The sequence below is a fragment of the Euprymna scolopes genome, chromosome 44, assembly GCF_053919585.1.
Source record: "Euprymna scolopes isolate OS-2025 chromosome 44, ASM5391958v1, whole genome shotgun sequence".
Classification (NCBI taxonomy): Eukaryota; Metazoa; Mollusca; class Cephalopoda; order Sepiida; family Sepiolidae; genus Euprymna; species Euprymna scolopes.
In genome coordinates this window covers 9,206,725-9,228,287 of record NC_136525.1, presented here as the reverse complement: position 1 = coordinate 9,228,287, position 21,563 = coordinate 9,206,725, and the positions used below count along the sequence as shown (strand labels likewise).

At 33.8% G+C, this 21,563-nt stretch overlaps 1 protein-coding gene across 1 annotated transcript in view; it reads right to left on the bottom strand.

Annotated features, from left to right (window-relative positions):
- Window positions 1-17,845: 17,845 nt before the first annotated feature.
- The window catches only part of LOC145268685 (patatin-like phospholipase domain-containing protein 6), a gene marked incomplete in the record, with an annotated part of 200,392 nt that continues 196,674 nt past the window's right edge, over window positions 17,846-21,563 (bottom strand). The window contains 1 exon segment of the mRNA XM_080124191.1: window positions 17,846-17,919. Coding sequence (XP_079980317.1) covers window positions 17,863-17,919 — 57 coding nt within the window.

The window sequence follows — 21,563 nt, the reverse complement described above, 5'->3', positions numbered from 1 at the left end:
CACATACATATATATACATATATATTTATTAATGAAATGTTAATAATAAGTAGATAACAAAAACACACAAATACATACAGATGAGTACACATGTACAAAATATGTACACACATCACTGGGGGAGGAGCATGTGCTTGAGTATATGTACATACACAAATACGTAAATATATGTAAATAAGCTTCGTTTTAAAAAATATGATAATTATTATAGAGAGAATTAGTAAGAGGTAAATATAAAAGAAAAATATATAATATATATTATATGTAGATGGTAAATTAAATAATTCATTAAAGTAGAAGATAAGTAAATGGTTAGTTATTAACAAGTAGATAATAGACCGAGAAGCAAGTCAGAGGATACCAATTGTGATAAGTACGTAATTGAAACATTAGAAATCGAGACTTAACCATGGAAACTATGAGGCGAGAATCTTTAAATAATGACATAAGGAGTGATTAAGGCAAATGGGGGGGACAAGAATGAGTTAGGCAAAGAGAGATGCAGCTAAAAAATGGTGGGGGTAAATAGGTGGGGGTTCTGTGGAGGGTTCTTTTAGAATGAATGGGGGACTATATAGTTTCGGTTGTAAATAGGGTGTGTGTAATTCGTTAGTGTTAGATTTTAGGGGTGGGTTATAGTTATTACTAGAAGGGTGAGAAGTTGCTTAAGAGGTAGGATTTATAATGTTTACAATTAAGTGAGGTTTCAGTTTTTTTATTTAGAAGTTTATCTCTATCTCTAAAATTAGTAATCAGTAATTTTTCAGTTAAGCATAAATAACATGGGGAGTTTAGTGATTTACAGGTACTAGCTCTATTCAGAAGTTCCCAGCTAATAATTGGGGTGAGGTTGTTTCGGGTAAGTAGTAGATAGTGGTTAGTTAATTAAGTACTATTGGGGTGGTTGGGGTTATTTAGGGAGCATTTATGCACTCTAAATCTGTCTTTGAACGTGGTGCTTGAGAGGCCAATGTAAAATTTTTTGTTTGTGGGTCTTCAGCAGGGGCAATAGTTGCTTTGTAAACCACATTTGTTGAGAGACAATTTTGTTGGAGCGGGCATTGGGGTTTGTTAAGGCAGTTACAGTTATTTTGACTATTGTTATTATAGTTGTGGTTATTTAGTATTTTATTGTTGTGTTTTTTAATTTTATTTTCTAGATTAGTTGTGCAACTGTAGCTAAGCTTAATAGTGTTCTTATTAAAAAATTTATGTAGAATATTACTAGGGGGGAAGTGATGATTAAGAAGCATGAAGAATTTTTTTACCTAATTTAGTTTTATCATATTATTATAGGGAGGGTTAAACCAGAGGACTTTGCGGGATCTGTTATTCCTATTTGTATTGTTGGGTTCATTAGGGTCCAAGTATGTGATATTAGTGTTGGAATATCCAGATTCTTTTAAAGCATTTTCAAAGAAGGGTTTGTGTAGGTTAAAAATGCCGGAGTTAGATGAGTTTGTGCTAAGCCTTTTTTCTATTGATTTAGGGATATGTTTAATAATGTGTTTGGGGTGGTTGGACATAGGGTGTATATATAGGGGGTATGTATTATTTTTAGTGTATCGTTCATAGGTATTATTAGGGAGGTTAAAGGTAACATCTAAAAAATTTACTGTTTTTAAGTTGGAAGTTACTTCAATCTTTAGATCCATATTCTTCAGTTCCCTGATGATGTTCTTTTTAATGCCTTCGCACTTTGGGCCGTTTGCGTTTTCAACAATGATAAGGCCATCATCTCTGTAAAGTCCCACGTTGTTGTTGGGGATAAACTTTGTGAGATTGTATAGGATGAAAAGGCCTACTAAGTCAGTGGCCTCAGCTGCATCAAAAGCACCCATCGCAAGGTCGAAGGAGGTAGGTTGGTCTTTTTTAGTCCATTGAGAGTCCTATCTTAGTAGGACAGTTTTACGGCATTTCAGAATGATGTCAGTTTCAAATGGTTGAATATCGGAGAAGGTAGAAGCAAAATCCAAGACAGTGTCAAAAAGGCGTTTAGAAATAGAAGGGTAGTAATTAACTATGTCAAATTGGATAAATGCAGCCTTGTTCTTGTTAGGTATCCTTTTAAACCAATTAATAGTGTCTTCGGTGTTAATCTACTGGCTTAGGTTGAATTTATTTTTGATTTGTTTATTGATTCTTTCAAGAATTATTTTGCTGATTCTGCCAATTTCAGGTCTTGTGGGGTTGATAAGCCTGGTTTGTGGTCTGGTAAGGAAGTGTTCTTTATGGTCTTTTATGGGGAGGTATGCATTTTTTGGTATCTAGCTTAGCTACCCTGTTGCTTAGGTTTAAAGTATCTGTGATTATTTTACTATCTATATTACTGTCTACATGCATACATATATATATATACATGCATATATATATATATTGAATTTAAACATTTTAATTTTAAATGTTCATTTACGTCAGTCAGAGAGTGATCCAATCGTTATACGATGATCTATGCATGTTTAAATTCAACGTTATTTCACACGGTTAATATATATATATATATATATATATATATATATATATATATATATATATATATATATATATATAACTACTTCATTTACTCACATAAAATTAATATACGAAAGTATAGATTTATGCGTAAACTTTAAGTATTTACTTCAAAAGTGCTCAATACGTAGGTAGAGCTAGTTAGTAATTTATAAAATATATATGGCGATTAAGCTACACTGAATATTCGGCGTTTCATCCACTATAGGATTCCTCAGGCTTAGAGTGGATTAAACGCCGAATATTCAGTGTAGCTTAATCGCCATCTATATTTTATAAATGACTATATATATATATATATATATATATATATATATATATATATATATATATATAGAGAGAGAGAGAGAGAGAGAGAGAGAGAGTTTTCTTCTGCATGTCTTTGTTTACTTCCGTTTTTTGGTGACCGCTTTGCTTCACCATGAATGCCCTGAAAAGGTCCCATCTGATTAATGCTTGCCAGTTAAAAACATTCTATTATTCTAATAAAAAGAAAACAAGTTCGTTTGCTTATTTTAAAACTGGTAAACATTAACCAGAAGTGACTTTTTCAGGGCATTTATGATGAATCCGAACGGTCAGCAGAAAACGGAAGCAAACAAAAACATGCATAACTTCAACAAAGCCGTGTGTGTGTGTGTGTGTGTGTGTGTGTGTGTATGTGTGTGCGTATTTCAAAATATTATAGGTATACATTTTTTTTTATAATTTTCTTATCAATTTTGTTTAAGCTGGACATTGGTCATCCTACCGGATACCAGATATTCATCCTCTTATTTTATACATCCCAACTATCCCAACTGGGAGATCATTTTAAGATTCTGACCGTCCCTTAAGGTGCAATTCTTTAAATCTCACTTTCACTTGGTTTACTGGGTATATTTATTAGATAGTTTTTTTTTTAAATTCTTTTCATGAGTCGAATTGTTCCTATTATTACTGGAATGATAGAGATCTTCCTAAGATTCCAATTTCTTTTCATGTCGTACATGAAACCTTTCTATGGGTCTTTAGCCGGTTAAAATAGTTTTTGAGGGGTCAAAAAGGGATAAAAACTGAAAAAAAAAAATCGTTATACATTTTGTCCATTCATCTAAATTTTTGCTTTTTTCAATTTTTAACAAGTTGATATGCGTGTCACGTTGGTACAGTGGTAACGTCGTTAGAGTTGAATGTTACAGCTTGGCTTTCGGTTTCGATTCCAGCTGATGGCACCCAAATCTTTTTTTTTTTTTTTTTACTTTTGTAATCACGACTCTATAATAATATATACAGAATCTGGACAAATTAAAATATCATATTTAAGCGTAAGTGACCGAGCAACGTTCATTATGTAAGATACTTCTTGCTCCTTCTTGTTGCATATCACAATGTCAGGTTTAATAGGTGTGTCAGAAATTTCGTGAAAAATAGTGAATAATTCCACCCCATCTTTCCAAGCTTATAACTCCTCGAAAAATGTAATTCAAGCCCTATTTTTTTTTCAGTAAAAGGAGCAAGGACTAAGGTTTCATTAAAAAAAAAAAAAAAAAAAAAAAAAAAAAAAAGTGTTTTTTTTTTTTTTTTTTAAAAAAGGTTTTAAACTTCGGACTTTATAGGTAAATTTCTAAAAAAACACTACTTTTTTGTTTTAAATTTGAATAATATTATTTATTGACCTTTTCTCTTCAATTTGTGATATATAACACTTTGGTGAGTAAATTAATTATTTACTTTTTAATAGACATTTCAAAATGGAAGGCGTAAATTATTCGACCCCCTGTTTTTCCAAGCTTATAACTACTCGAAAAATGTAATTCAAACCCTAATTTTTTTTTCAATTAAAGTAGCAAGGACCAAGGTTTTATTAAAAAAACAAGAAAAAAAACAACGTGGTTTAAAAAAAAAGGGTTTTAAACTTCGAACTTTGCAGGTAAATTTCTAAAAAACACTACTTTTTTTGTTTTAAATTTGAATATATTATTTATTGACCTTTTTTCTTCAATTTGTGATATATAAAACTTTGGTGAGTAAATTAATTATTTACTTTTTAATAGACACTTGAAAATGGGGGGGGCGTGAATTAAAAAAAAAAACGTTTGTCTAAAATATTATATTCGGTTTATTGGAAAGAGCATAAAATTTTACATTGACCTTGAAAATATCGTAAAAATAGAATCAATAGAAAAATTTTGATATATTTTTAAAGTTTAAAAATTGAAAAATATTGAGTTCGTAAAATTCATTACTGTTTTTTTTAAATAAAAATAAAAATTTCTATTACTTTTAAAACAACTTTAATAGTTTATTTTGGAAGTATAATACATAAAGAAAATAAACAAAAAGAGAAATTACGATTTTTTTTTATATTTTATTCGCAATTTCGTGTTAGGAATGTCAAAAATTCCTATAAAAATTCTGATACACCTACAGGTTTAATAGCTCCGTTTTCAGGGTACGTAATTGTCAGAATCGCATAGTCATTGTGGATTAATTTATTTTTATTTCGGACTATTATTCTCATCTTTATTAGTTGTTGTTTTTCATCTTTTATTGGTTTGTTTTATTCACAACGTTTCGGCCAACTATTCCTCTGGCCTTCGTCAGGTGGTAACCGCGATGGATAGGAACTTCGAATCTCCTAACTGCATTCTCAGCCATCACTGCCATCCGTAGTTGTTGTCGTCTCACCACATTTTGGCCAAGTAAACCTCTGGCACGCTTTGGGTGGGATTGAAACTGCTATCTTCAGACAATGTTCATCTGGAACTGTAGAGATTCAACGTCTCTATCAACTGCGCCACGGGCCCCGAAGGGCGATCAAGGTTAGATTCTTTGATCTTATAAATCCACGTTTATTTATTATCTGATCTTCCATAATCGGGTCCGTACCGATTGGTATATATATTATTCCTTAATTGGAATTCATTTTTGAGATGAGCATTATATATATTAATTTATTTTTATTTCGGACTATTATTCTCATCTTTATTGTGGATTGTGTATAATTTATTTCCAATTTTTTTTTTCTGGTATATATTTCCCAGGGTTCGCTGCTACATTCGATATTCAACTTTTACAGATGTTTCAGTGGAGATGTTTACACACTCCATTGTGTCGCGTTGTATAATGATTGTTCTCCTAGTAGAACCTTACAACTGGATGTCAGGTGGCTCGCACTCTCTACTTCTGTACTTGTTGTCATTGCTGAGACCACTCATTTTGGGGTGGGGGGATATTTGTCGTCCGAGAGACCGAGCTTTCCAACGATACCAATTTTGTCAGTGTTTGTTGCGTGTGTCGAAAGTTTTAGCGAGACAGACAGACACACACACACACACACACAAACAGACGTTTGAGATTTATATTATAGACTAGCGGGGGGTACCCCGGCGTTGCCCGGGTGTTTTTCGGTGTGTGTGCTCGGGTGGGGGGGGGGTAATCAAAACATAAGAATAAGCGAAGTAAATATTTTTAAAAAAACACACAAAAAAAACTAACGTAAGGCAAACGGACGATGTTAAATGTAAAAATCGGAAAAACAAAAAAAGAAAACAGAAAAACGAACGTTAAAACTTCTTTAAAAAATCTGAAAAATTAAAAAAAATAAATTTTAAAAAAACACGTGAAAATGGCTTCGGGGGATTCCCGGCGTTGCCCGGGTGTTTTTGGGTGTGGGTGGTCGGGCGTGGGTGGGGGTGTTAATGAAAACCTAAGAATAAGCGAATTAAAAAAAAAAACAAAAAAACAAACGTTTGAAATATGGCTTAAAAAAACCCTGCTTCAATATTAACATTTTTAAAAAATCGAGAAAAAAGAAGACATCTCACACCACGATTCGAACCCAAAACGTTTAGATAATGAAGCCGCACTCTAAGTAACTGACCTAAGACGACGTCCCTTTTTTAAATCTTTAATCTAAATCAAGTTATGGCGTCATTTACGCATGCGTAGAACCGAATTCGTCATGAGAGGAGGGTTTTTGCTGATCCCCCCCTGTAGAAAAGTGATCATTTCAGGGTGAAAAATTAACGTTTTTGGCCAATTTTTCGATGTTTTTCGGGTGAAGGTTGGAAGTTTAAAATGATACTGATCTGGCAAAAATCTGTGACCCGTGGAAAGTTTTGCGAGACATACAAACACACATACATACATACATACGAACACACATTTTCGCTTTTATATGTATAGACTAGCGAGGGGGGAGTACCCGGCGTTGCCCGAGTGTTTGTAGGTGTGTGTGGTTATTAATGAAAAACTAAGGATAAACGAAGTAAAAAAAGAAAACATAAAAACGAACGTTAAATCTTAAGCGGGGGGGGGTAATCAAAACATCGAAAAAACAGCAAACGAACGATGTTAAATGTAAAAATCGAAAAAGACAAAAAAGAAAACAGAAAAATGAACGTTAACCCCCCCCCCCCCAAAAAAAAAATAACACGTGAAAAATGGCTGTTTCGATATTAAAATTTAAAAAATCAGTGGGTACCCGGGTGTTTTGGGGTGTGTGTGGTCGGTCGAAGGTGTTAATGAAAACCTAAGAATAAGCGAAATAATAATAATAAAAAAAAAAAAAAAAAAAAAACAGAAAAACGAACGTTACGTGAAAAATGGCTTAAATAACACTGGTTCAATATTTAACTTTAAAAAATCGAAAAAAAAAAAAAGACATCTCACACCACGATTCGAACACAAAACGTTTAGATAATGACCCAACGCTCTAACTAACTGAGATAACACGACGTACATGAAATTTAGTCAGTTCTTCAACTATTTAAACTAAATCAGGTCATGACGTCATCTGACGCATGCGTAGAACCGGTCGTCGTTACGAGAGAACCGTTTTTGTTGACCCCTTCCTGTCGAAAAGTGTCGATTTCAGGGTGAAAAAAAATAACGTTTTTGGCCAATTTTTCGATATTTTTCGGGCGAAGGATGAAGCTTTAATATGATACCGAGTTTATGAATTTTTGTTATGTCTGTCGAAATTTTTTAGCGGACACACAAACACACATACATACATACAAACACACGTACATACACGCATTTTCGCTTATATATATATATATATATATATATATATATATATATATATATATATATATATATATATATAGACTAGCGGGGGTACCCGGCGTGGCCCGGATGTTTGGAGGTGTGTGTGCTGTTAAATAAAAAAGAAACCGGGGGGAGTTGGTAGGAAACCCAGGGGGTGGGGTAGGATCGAACCCGAAGCCCTGAGGCGAAGTTTGAAATTAAAATGTGAAAAAAAACATGAAACGTTCGGCCAGCCAGAATGGGTTACTGACAGATGTTTGAATTTATTTAAGTAAGAACCAAATTGACAGGTGCCCACACGGAAGTCGTAAAGCGTTACGACGACGACGATGTAAACAATAGCTATTCAGCAAATGAGGTCAATGACCAGGTTTGTTTGTTATAAGCGAAGTAAAAAAAGAAAGCATAAAAACGAACGTTAAAACTTAATCGGGGGGGGGGTAATCAAAACATCGAAAAAAAACACAAAAAAAACTAACGTAAGGCAAACGAACGATATTAAATGTAAAAATCGAAAAAACAAAAAAGAAAACAGAAAAACGAACACGTGAAAAATGGCTTAAATAAGCCCGTTTCGATATTAAAATTTAAAAAATCGGTGGGTACCCGGGTGTTTTTTGGGTGTGTGGTCGGGGGTGGATAAGCGAAGTAAAAAAAAAAAACAGAAAAACGAACGTTACGTGAAAAATGGCTTAAATAACACTGGTTCAATATTTAACTTTAAAAAATCGAAAAAAAAAAAAGACATCTCACACTACGATTCGAACACAAAACGTTTAGATAATGACCCAACGCGCTAACTAACTGAGATAACACGACGTACATAAAATTTAGTCAGTTTTTCAACTATTTAAACTAAATCAGGTCATGACGTCATCTGACGCATGCGTAGAACCGGTCGTCGTTACGAGAGAACCGTTTTTGTTGGCCCCTTCCTGTCGAAAATTGTCGATTTCGGGGCGAAAAAATGAACGTTTTTGGCCAATTTTTCGATATTTTTCGGGCGAAGGATGGGGCTTCAATATGATACCGAGTTTGTAAATTTTCGTCGCGTCTGTTGAAAGTTTTTAGCGGACACACAAACAGACATACAAACAGACATACACACACACACACGCGCATTTTCGCTTTTATATATATAGATATTCCCAGCACTTGCTGCCGCATTAGCCATTTAACTTTTTACAGATGGTCTAGTGGAAATATATACACACTCCATTGTGCCGAATTGTATAGTAGCCGTTCTCCAGCAGAACGTAACAGTTGGATATCAGGTGGCTCGCACTTTCTACTTCTGTAAGGCAGAACCTGCGCTTGTTGTCATTGCTGAGACCACTCTCCTTCTGCTGCATTATCTGTGTGTGCGTGTGCAAAGCATGACATATTAGTTCAAAGAATTCAAGATAAAAAATATTAGGCATGCGATCATTTCTATAGCGATTTTTTTAATTACATTTCGCCCCTAGGCGCAGTGCCACTTTGATACAGGGGGATACTCGCTCAATATAAATTAACGTGACATAGGCTAACATATATTCAATGGGTTTCTGTTGTAGACTCGTGCTAGGGGTCACAAAGTGGAATCAACTAGTTCTATGAATACCACTGGTTTCAGAGACTAAATTGGAGACATTCATACCATGTTTGACCGCATGATACGAACACGTTCCTCTCATACCACTTTAGTGGCTTCTGTATTCTTTATGATAAATGCATATTATATTTTATACACTTTACACTACTTGTGGTTTATTTAATGAAAGAAACCACAAGTAGTGTAAAGTGTATAAAATATAATCTAAATATAAAATAAAATATAAATTTAAATATAAAATCTCATTTTAAATCTAAATATAAAATAAAATATAAAATAAAATATATAAATATAAAAGCGAAAATGTATGTATGTGTGTTTGTATGTGTGTTCGCTTTTTCTGTGTGTCTACAAAAGGCTTCTTTCGGAGAAGCGGTCGGTCGCTTCACAACTTTTTATATCACATATAAATCTTAATATCTCACAGTTAACAACGAAGCTCGCCTGTCTATTTAATTTGCTCGATTTCGGAAAGATAAATATTCAACATTTGTCGCTCGCCGCATGTGGGTTAGTCTTTTTCCTATAACATCTTGGGGGTGGGAAAAAAAAGCGTTCAGCAGTAAATGAATACTATCACGCAGTCAAACTTGACCTCATTAACTCATTAAACCGAGCACCTGCTAAATCCAAGTAATTAAATAAATCCAAACGTGTTTCCTTTATCATCTCGCGGTGGGGCAATGGTTAACATCACACTTTTATTTTCACACTTTAATTTACACCTTTGCCTCAAGGGTTCGGGTTCGATCCTCATACTTACTTTTTTTTTTTTAAACACCCGGGCAACGCCGGGTACCCCTCGCTAGTAAAATATAAAATATAATGTAAATATACAATAAAATATAATATGTATTTATCATAAAGAATACAGGAGCCACTAAAGTGGTATGAGATGAACGTGTTCGTAGCATGCGTTCAAACATGATATGAATGTCTCCATTTAGTCTCTGAAAACATTGGTATTCATAGGACTGGTTGATTCCACTTTGTTCTGAAATAGGGGTGATTTTTACCTGCAACAGTTTCTAACAGTATTTTGTATAATTTTTTAGTTTTGACTCATTTTCCCAAACTTAACGTATTCAACTAAGAGCTTGCCACCATTTGTCTTTTAAAAATATATCCATAAACACTGTATGATTTTCGAACCGATTAAACGTTTAAAAGCATGTTTGTGGGGGGAAAATAAATGGAGAGTTAAAGGAAAGTATAGTTGGAAGAGAGAGAAGGTGACTTAGATCAGAAAGAGAAAGAGAGGACGAAGGAGCAAGAGAATGAAAAATATGTTTGTGGAAAAGTTTTTAGTGGTTTTATTAACCACTAAAAACTTTTCCAGATAGGTAGAAGAGTAACTTATCTTGCTTTTGATGACATTTGTTATGTATTTGTTTGATTTTTTTTGTTTTTGTTTTTTTTATATAACGTTTTCAAATCTATGCGTATAGTAAAACAACCCCAATTTTTCATCGAGTTATAACGCAAACTTTAGGGACTTTTTTTTTCGTAATGTTCTTGAAAAAGAATTAAATATTTTTTTAATTGTTACACTCTACAATGCTTTATTTTCTTTAAAAAAAAAATAATAATAATTTATGCGTTTTTCTTTTAATACGTAAACCTTTAAGTAAAGGTGTTTTTTGTTTATACAAAATATTAGATTCCAGTAAGATTAAAAAAAAATAAAAATGGTTCATTATATTCTGTGATCATTACGAAATAAATACTGAAAATTTAATCAAAATTGGTTGATTTCCTGAAAAATATTGTTCGTTTTGATTTTTTTTTTAATATTGTAGTTTGTTTGGATTAAAACAAGTGAAGCATGCGTGGTCCCCGTGAGTGCACGGTGAACGAGGCATAAAAAAAATGACTAAGTTCAGCATTTCCACCCACCCACCCCATTTAGACGTCAAATCCTGGTGAAAATGAACAAACGGTGCAGTTTTAGGACTTAACATATGTAGACTTGAGTTCTGCACCATGCAAAAAATGACCAAGTCCATTATTTGCCCCCACCACCATTTAGCCCCCAAAGTTCCCATATTTAAAATATTTAAATTTGAGTTCAGCACCATACAAAACTGCTAAATAGACATACACTGAAAATTTTGGACAAATATGGTAAAATCGCCCCGCTCAATATGTTACCGTGACATAAGTTGACATACATTCGGTGAGTTTTTAACGGTATTTTGTATATTTGTTTTATTTTTAACTCATTTTCCCAAACTTACCGTGTTCAGCAGAGAGTTCGGCGCCATTTTAAATTTTTCAATACATCGGTAAACACTGTATGGTTTTCGAGCTGAATAAACATGTTACATTAAATAAAAACACAAAAAAATATCCAGTTAGGTAGAAAAGGAACTCATCTTGCCTTTGGTAACATTTATTTGTTATATATTTGCTTTTTGATAACTTTTTCGAATCTGTGTGTACAGTAATACAAACCCATTTTTTGATTCATTACCAACAGTCTGACTATTCGATAGATCTTGCTCGCTAGACCTCAGCGATGACGTCATTTTTCAGCTCAAGGGTTTTAATGATATATATTCCGAAGGTCGTGGGTTAGCCCGAATTTAAAAAGAGAGACGTTTCTCTAATCCCCTATAAAAAAAAAAAAAAATGCCGCAGCATTGGCTTCATTCACAGACAAAATGGCGGATGTAGAGTGGCAGAAGGATTGATGGCGCCATCCTGGCGGCGGTTAGAGGCGTCATCAATTATCTCCCTTAAGTGTTGGATCGGGTAGCCTCGATTTCGAAAGATCATTATCTAACTTGTCCTCCGCATTGTGTGATGTCTTGTCTCTTTCCAATGACCCCCCCACCCTCACCCTCTTTGTAATTCTTCTGCTTCTCCGTCTCCACCCGGCTCTCTCTATATCTAACTCTCTTTCAAATCATACCTCTCCTACCGTATCTCCCTTTCATTCTAAACGTTAAGCATTCTCTCTTTCTCTCCATCTCTTTCCCTCAAACACACGCATGTTTGTCATCCTCTCTATATTTTTCATTCTCTTGCTCCTTCGTCCTCTCTTTCTCTTTCTGATCTAACTCACCTTCTCTCTCTTCAAACTATACTTTCCTTTAACTCTCCATTTATTTCCCCCACAAACATGCTTGCATGAACGTCTTCTCTCTATTATTATGATGATGATGAAGAAGATTGGTTGGTTCGTTGTTTTACGGCATATCAACCCTTTCCAGGTTATTTAATATATTCTATTAAAAAAAATTTTGAAGAAAATTTTTTTTAATAGAATATATTTGTTGTTTTCAAGTCGGTTTCTATTTAACCCATAGTTGGGACCCTAACAGGTACTACCACTCCGGGTCAGAGTGGACCTGGGAGCAATGGCAATTAAAGGGTGGCTCCACACTCCCCAAAGCCCACAAGCTGGGGCCTCACCACTGGATATAGTTTAAGGTCATATCCAAGAAGAAGAAGAAAAAAAATCAAAATACTACCTATAATAGTAGGAGCACTAGGAACAATCTCGAAAAACTTTTTAAAAAAAGAATGGGAGAAATTGGAATCAGAGGAGTGACTGGAAAAATACAACGAACAACAACCATGAAAACAGCTGAAATATTAAGGAAAACCCTGGAATGTGGAAACTAACACAGACGAACCAAAAGCGTAGACCAGACAAACTGCTACAGAGTCAAAACATGAAGCGCTATGTGGAACGAAGAATATTGAAGCTGCATACCTATAAATTCTCTAACCCCACCACCATCCCCCCATTACCCCCCCCCCCCAAAAAAAGAATGAAACCAAATAGCCAAGGAGGAAGGAAAGACCGAGGAGTGAGCACTGACCAGATCTCCACTGTATAAGTACGAAGAGAACTGGAATCTTAGGGAGTCTTATTGCCACTTAAATTCCATTAAAGACAAATGGCCGCTGCCAACGAGAAATCAATGGCAAGCAGCTGTTAATGCAAATTTATTTGCAAATATTATCGAACGAGGTGGAGAGTGCTGGAAAATCTGGGGAGACTTGTTGTCACTCAGCTTCCAGGGAACACCACAGGCTGTATTCAATGAGATCCTTCATAATAATAATAATAATAACCATCATATTTATCATTATTACTAGCAATGGAAGATTTAGCTTAAAAACAAATTCAAGTAAAAAGACAAAAGAATCGTTTTTGGCATCGGAAAACCTGTACAAATTTTTCTGATTTTTTCCCATTAATCGTCCCAACATTAGTAATAACTAGTGTAGAGTATTGTTGTTATATTTGGGCTGGTGAATCTGTGATCCATTTGAAGCTTTGCTGATAATTTGAAAAAAACGTATCTAATCTGATTGGCTTCACACTTTCTCCTTTCTTTCGCCTTTTTTTTTCTCTGCAACTTCTCTCTCTCACAGACGTGATGTTGCTAGTCTCAGTCTTTTTTACAAACACTATTATGGCATGTGTTCCTCAGAACTGTCATTCCCAGCTTCCTTTGTTCCAGCTCGTTTGACTCATTGGTCTACTGGTCTTCATCGATTCCATGTTTTAATATCCCATTTTAATACAGCTTCCATTTCAAGTAGCTTCTTTCCAAGAACTGCAAGGCTTATGGAACTTTTTTCTTGCTGACCATTTTTTTTTTGAAGTGTTCGTTTCCTACATAGTTCGGTAAGTTTTCAGTGGTTTAACTTATTTTAAAACTTTTATTCGGTTAAAAAAAAAAAAAAAAAAAGGTAGTGTCCAGTCTTACGTAAGAACAAGAAAAAAAAAACAAAAAAAAAAAAACAGGTAGTGTCCAGTGTTACGTAAGAACAAGAAAAAAAAAAAAAACAGGTAGTGTCCAGTGTTACGTAAGAACAAGAAAAAAAAAAAAAAAAAAAGGTAGTGTTCAGTGTTACGTAAGAAAAAAAAACAAAAAAAAAAAACACAGGAAATAAGTAGATCACACCTTGGGAACCCTGATAATAGCTCAAAAATAGAAAATTAAAGAAAATATTGAGGGAGATATAATTTTAAGAAGAGCCCCCCCCCCTTCAAAAGAAAATTAATTAAAAAAATTTTTTTTTTTAAATATAATTGGGAGTTAGATTTTCAAAAAAAAAAATATGTCTCCCTCAAAAAAAATAAATAAATAAATAAATAAATAAAAAAATTTAAAAAAAAACGAAATTCAAAAGATTTTTGAATAACAGGAGTAGAGTTTGCGATAAAATTGATTTATCAAATTTCTTTATTGATTACCATTTTTTTTTTTTATTGATTTAACAATTTTAAAGTAAAAATAAAAAAAAAAATAAAAATGACTTTACAAAAAGATTTAACACACATCCCCCACCCCGCCAAAAAATGCTCCACTCATTTTTATATTTCTAGTATTTAGGCATCACATATTCTTATTTATAACAATTTTTTTGGAATATATTAAAAAAAAAAAAAAAAATTTTTTTTTAAATTTAAATAAAAATAAAAAAAAACAAGTGAAGCACGCATGGTGCACAATGAACGAAGCATAAAAAAAAAAAAAAAATGACTAAGCCCTCCCTCCCCCTGTTAAGCCCCAAAAAATCCCCAAGGGACATCAAATCCCGGTGAAACTGAACAAACGGTACAGTTTTAGGCCTTAACATGTAAAATTGAGTTCTGCACCATGCAAAAAAGAAATTACTAAGTCCATCATTTGCTCTCCCCACCCCACACACACACTATTTAGCCCCAAAAGCCCCCAAGGCCTTAACATATTTAAATTTGAGTAAAATAGTCCCAAAAATGGAGTGTTTTTATTAGCCTTAAAAAAGCCCCTGGGGCACACTCAAGAGTTATCGCGAAGTATAGACAAACAAAATTACATAGAAATCAGTTAGTTACAAATTTTCAGAAAGTTTTATAAAAATCCAAGGCGTCAATTTTTTTTTTAATAAGCACAAAAGTGTCAATTTTAGCCATTTTAACACGAAATGCACTCTAGGAGGACAACCGGAGTTTTCCAGGAAAATCTGTTCTGTTACTTTTTTTTTTTTTTGTTTTTTTTTTTTACTCATATCATGTTCAATGTTTGTACAAAATTTCCAAAAATTTCAAGGTGCAGTGCTTGAGAAAAATAAATGCGGACAGACGAATGGACAAGGGTGAATTTACAGGTTTCATCCTCCTTTTGTCAGGGAACGAAAAAAAAAAAAAAAAACAGGGGTGAGGGTTTGATTCTTTGGAATTTTCCGGTAATTTTAGTTTTATTTTTGAATTCGATTAAATTATTTTTTTTTTTTTTTTTTTACGAATACCAAATCCACCAACTAACTCTACTCCCATTTTTCAAGAATTTTTTTAATTTCATTTTTTTGTTCTTTATTGTTTTTTTGAGGGAGATATAGTTTTTTAAAAATGCCCCTCCCTACATAATATTTTTATAAAAAATTATAACAGTAAATAATTATGAATATTAAAAAAATATATATTATGGAGTATGAAGTCTCTTTTTTTGAACTGAATAAACGCTTTAAAATAAGTTAAACCACTAAAAACTTACAAACTTAGGTAGAAAACGAACACTTAGAAAAATCGATTTTATCTTTTTTTAAAACAGTAAAATTTAATTATTGATACTTGTACAGTTTAATCAAGATATTAAAAAATGAAAATATTGAAAAAAAAAAAAAAAAATGGTTATATGGTACATATCCGTTATGGAATGAAGTTCCCTAAAAAATATTTCACTTAATTTCATCAAGTAGTTTTTTTTTCTTTCCAGCAAAAAAACAATTTGCCATGATATTGAGCAAAAGGTTCAATTTTAGGAAGAAAAGCTAGTATTAAAGATGGGGATGGAGTGTCGGCGCTTTAAACAGAGTTATCTCCCTGTGGCGTGTTCAAAATATTCCAAGATGCCTGACTTCAACGTGCTCTCATAAAAACGTGAAAAAAAAAAAAAAAAAAAAAAAAAAAAAACTACCCAATCAAATTGAGTGAAATTTTTTTTCAGAGATCTTCAGTCCAAAACAATATAACCTTTTTTCGATATTTTTATTTTTTTAATGCCTTGATTAAACTGTACAAGTACCATTTTTTTTAAAATATGGTGTGGGGCATAGTTTCTTTCAAAAACAATATCTCCTTCAAGAAATTGTATTTTCAATTGATATATATTCAATAACTAGCCTGGGTGACTGGCGTTGCCCAGGTGTTTGGAGGTGTGTTGAGCAAAAGCAAAAAAAAAAAAAAAAGTGGTAGTAGGTAGGCAGGCTCGAACATGAAGCGAAGGCAGAAAATACAGTGAAAGAAAATCTGACGTCTTACCGCTACTCTGTGACGCGGACGGAAGTTCGGAACATTACAATTAGGCAAAGTCAATCCAACCGATACGATGACTTGCAAAAATGGCTAGCAAAAATCGACCCCTCCTTGTAGAAAACTGCCCAGTTGAGGGTGAAGGAATTAATGTTTTTTGTCCAATTTTCGATATTTGTCGTCTGAGACGTCGAGCTTCAAAATGATACCAATCTTGTAAAAATCTGTCCCCTCTGTTGAAAGTTTTAGGCAAACATACAAACATACAAACATACATACATTTAAACAGACAGGTGAGATTTACATTATAGATGCTTTTCCTACCTAGCAAAAATGGACGAGTCTTCCTAAATCAGAATTATCTCATGATAACAGAACCACACTATCTCCACTGTGAAGGTAATACCTGGGAGAAGGATATCGTGACGAACAAACATACTACACTTGTACAACCCCAACTTTTTACAAGATTAAGGCCAATAGACATTTCCTATCTTTGTGATAATTATCTTCCGATCTTTTGAGTTCTTTACATCAAAATGGCTTCAAGTCTTGTCTGGAGCAAGAAAAAAAATAAAAATTACACATCGCAGTTTAATTATTATTTATTCTCTTTTTAATTCATTTATTTTACAAATATTTATTACCTATAAAACATATACATTGTTCAGATGAACCTCCTCCATGCAACGATGGTCGATCTGTTTCGTAACCATCCTAAATGAGACAATCACGGTCTCTCAAAGTCAAATTAATGAACCCAAGATTTTAAAAAAAAAAAAAAGAAATTATTCTTGAACATAATCCCCTATATATTAAAAAACAAAAATAAAGAAAAATCTGTTTGCGGTACGTACCTGCAACGTTAAGAAAATATCATATTCCAAAAATCATATAAATTCATGAAGTAGTTTTATTTTTAAATTAAATCAAATTTTGTGGCCAAACAAACAGCGACAATATCGCGGCATGATGTTGAAAATAAGGGAAATAACTAAATAATTTGGACAATTTTAGAAAGCCATTCTTAACATGAGGACATCGGAAAAACTCAAATTTGCCTTAAAATAACTTTTTAATAAAAAAAAAACTGCTTTATTGATTTATGTGATTTTTGGAATACAATATTTTCTTTCCGTCACATACATAATACAGATTTTTCTTTCTTTTTTTTTTTATTTATTTATCTTTTTTTTAAATATGGGAAATTCTGGACAAGCACCCAGAAAAGCTAGAGGAAAAAGTTTTCATGGGGTGGGGGGATATTTACACAATTTTTTTTTTTTTTTGTTATAAATGTTCATGATTTAATCATCCCTGACTGAATATATATATATATATATATATATATATATATATATATATATATATATTTTTTTTTTTTTTTTAGCCCACGTCATCTTTAGTAAGAAATCCAAATTAGTTTTGTTTTTGTTTTTTTTTACGCTTTTCGTTCCACGAATCACGTAGCCGTTCTTTTCTGGTCCTTTCCGTGTCTTTGCCTCGGCCGCGATATGTGCTGTAAAAGAAAAAAAAAAAAAAAAAAAGTAAATAAATAAATAAAAAAAATAAAAAAAATGAATAAATAAAAATAAAAAAATTAAATTAAAAAATTAAAAAATTTTAAATAAATAAATAAAATTTTAAAATAAATAAATAAAATTTTAAAATAAATATAAAAATAAAAACAAAACGTACGTATCATCAATTTTGAAAAAAAAAAAAAAAAAAAAAAAAAAAAATATTAGTAAAAATTTTATTGTAATTTTTTTTAAATTAAAAATAAGTTTAAAACCAAATATTTTAATAAAATAAAAAGTACTTAAAATAAAATAAAAGCCAGGTACGTCCAATGGATGGAGTACTGTTGCCACATTTGGGCAGGAGTTGCTAAAAGCAGCCTATCCTGTCTTTACAGAGTTCAAAATAGACTTTGTATCTTAATGGGAGACGCCCTTTTCTCTTCCGTGCAATCTCTTTCCTACAGAAAAGACGTTGTCTCTGCTTTATCGTTATTTTCATGGCAAGTGCTCATTTGACCTTCAATCCATGCCCCCCTCCCCCAACTTTCACAAAAAACACTCATCTACCCAAAACTACTATCAATACTTTCTCCCACTCTTTATCTGTGCCTAAACCTAAACATAGATACCATGAACAAAGCTTTCTTAAAACTACACGCCTGTGGAACTCTCTTCTGTTTGGCTGCTTTCCAGCTTGACTATAATATGGTCGTCTTCAAGTCCAACATAAACAAGTTCTTAATGAAACGTCCGCCTAAGTAATACGATTTACAAAATTCCCACCACTTATGATTACTACACTATAATCCCATTGACTAATGTATACCCATTCACCCTTATCCTCAAGTAGCCTCCGGGCCTTGATAAATGGTGACTCCTATGTATACCCATTAACCCTTATCCTAAGAGTAGGTACATTGAAATAAGCAGAAAACGCATAAAGTTTATATATCCAATATATGTGTGTGGGTATATATATATATATATATATATATATATATATATATATGTATGTATGTGTATGTGTATATATATATATATATATATATATATATATATACATACATATATATATGGGCTTTTCCATAATCACAACCAAGGGGAATGTTTCTCGCATGCTTTTCCCGTTAGGGATCCGCCCCCCCCCCTTTTTTTTTCTTTCTCTCCAAAAAATGATCCATTGCCAAAAGTGTGTTTATTCATAAAGTCTGAAGAAATGCTGGTTTTTAAAAATTTTCAAACGATATAATGCTTGAAATTGTCGAACTGGACATTGAAACAATTGTAACGTAAAATGTAATACACTTTTTGTTGCCATCAACACCTTGTCTTGAAGTCTTGATTTTGCACACACAATATATATATATATATATATATATATATATATATATATATATATATACCTTTATTGTTATTATCCTCAGTATTTTTCATAGTGTGGTGATAGACCTTCCATCTGATTTTTTTTAGTAAAGTCCTTTAAACCCTACGGAGGAAGACAGCGTGAACTAATATATATATATATATATATATATATATATATATTTTCCTAAAACCTCTGGCCTTAATAGAGGTGAAACGAAAACTTCCTACGGTTTCAAATGATTTGAAATAATAACGGGAGACTTGATTCCAAATATTTCTCATGTTATGTCTCCCTTCTTTTTATAAATATCTCCAGTATCAAATAATCCTTATACACTGTGAAATTTAGTTTTGTATGAAAATCAAAAAGGTGAAATATAACATGAGAAATATTTGGAATCTTTTTTTTTTTTTAATTTTTTTTACACGGTGGTCACCATTTATCAAGGCCACTTATCAAGAAGCTACTCAGGGATAAGGATTATTGCAAGTACAGTACGTTAGTGTGGAGATTTAATGAAGTGTTTACTTAAGAGGGCAGTTCATTAGGAATTTGTTAATGTTGGACTTGAAGACATCCAGGTTGCAGTCTACCAAAGGGGGCAGTTCATCAGGAATTTGTTTACATTAGACTTGAAGACATCCAGGTTGTAGTCAGGTGGGAAGCAGGCAGACGAATCAAATTATTGCATATCATTCTTCTAAATTGTCCTAACGTCGAGATTGCATTTTTAAAATTCACCAGCTGTGAAAATCAGGTTTTAGTGGGGTGTATTTCAATTCCTGCTGTAGCTGTTCATTTGAACATGAAATCATAAAAATTGGTCGATCATTTTATAAGATGTATAGCAATAACATACTGAATTTTCAAGAATCTATGACAATATTAAATTCCTGTACAGAAAAAGTCTGGAACCTTATTAAAGCCACCATGTACTCTATATAACCCTAGCTGAAATTCATACTAGTTAACAGTCCCTAATTACTGACATAGGGTCTGAATATCTACAGGGTGTCCATAAAATCTGGCCGTATAATGTAGCCAGACTTTGTGGACACCCTGTAGATTATGCAGCCAGACTTTGTGGACACCCTGTAGATTATGCAGCCAGACTTTGTGGACACCCTGTAGATTATGCAGCCAGACTTTGTGGACACCCTGTAGATTATGCAGCCAGACTTTGTGGACACCCTGTAGATTATGCAGCCAGACTTTGTGGACACCCTGTAGATTATGCAGCCAGACTTTGTGGACACCCTGTAGATTATGCAGCCAGACTTTGTGGACACCCTGTAGATTATGCAGCCAGACTTTGTGGACGCCCTGTAGATTATGCAGCCAGACTTTGTGGACGCCCTGTAGATTATGCAGCCAGACTTTGTGGACGCCCTGTAGATTATGCAGCCAGACTTTGTGGACGCCCTGTAGATTATGCAGCCAGACTTTGTGGACGCCCTGTAGATTATGCAGCCAGACTTTGTGGACGCCCTGTAGATTATGCAGCCAGACTTTGTGGACGCCCTGTAGATTATGCAGCCAGACTTTGTGGACGCCCTGTAGATTATGCAGCCAGACTTTGTGGACGCCCTGTAGATTATGCAGCCAGACTTTGTGGACGCCCTGTAGATTATGCAGCCAGACTTTGTGGACGCCCTGTAGATTATGCAGCCAGACTTTGTGGACGCCCTGTAGATTATGCAGCCAGACTTTGTGGACACCCTGTAGATTATGCAGCCAGACTTTGTGGACACCGTGTAGATTATGCAGCCAGACTTTCTGGGCACCGTGTAGATTATGCAGCCAGACTTTCTGGGCACCGTGTAGATTATGCAGCCAGACTTTCTGGGCACCGTGTAGATTATGCAGCCAGACTTTCTGGGCACCGTGTAGATTATGCAGCCAGACTTTCTGGGCACCGTGTAGATTATGCAGCCAGACTTTCTGGGCACCGTGTAGATTATGCAGCCAGACTTTCTGGACACCCTGTAGATTATGCAGCCAGACTTTGTGGACACCCTGTAGATTATGCAGCCAGACTTTGTGGACACCCTGTAGATTATGCAGCCAGACTTTGTGGACACCCTGTAGATTATGCAGCCAGACTTTGTGGACACCCTGTAGATTATGCAGCCAGACTTTGTGGACACCCTGTAGATTATGCAGCCAGACTTTGTGGACACCCTGTAGATTATGCAGCCAGACTTTGTGGACACCCTGTAGATTATGCAGCCAGACTTTGTGGACACCCTGTAGATTATGCAGCCAGACTTTGTG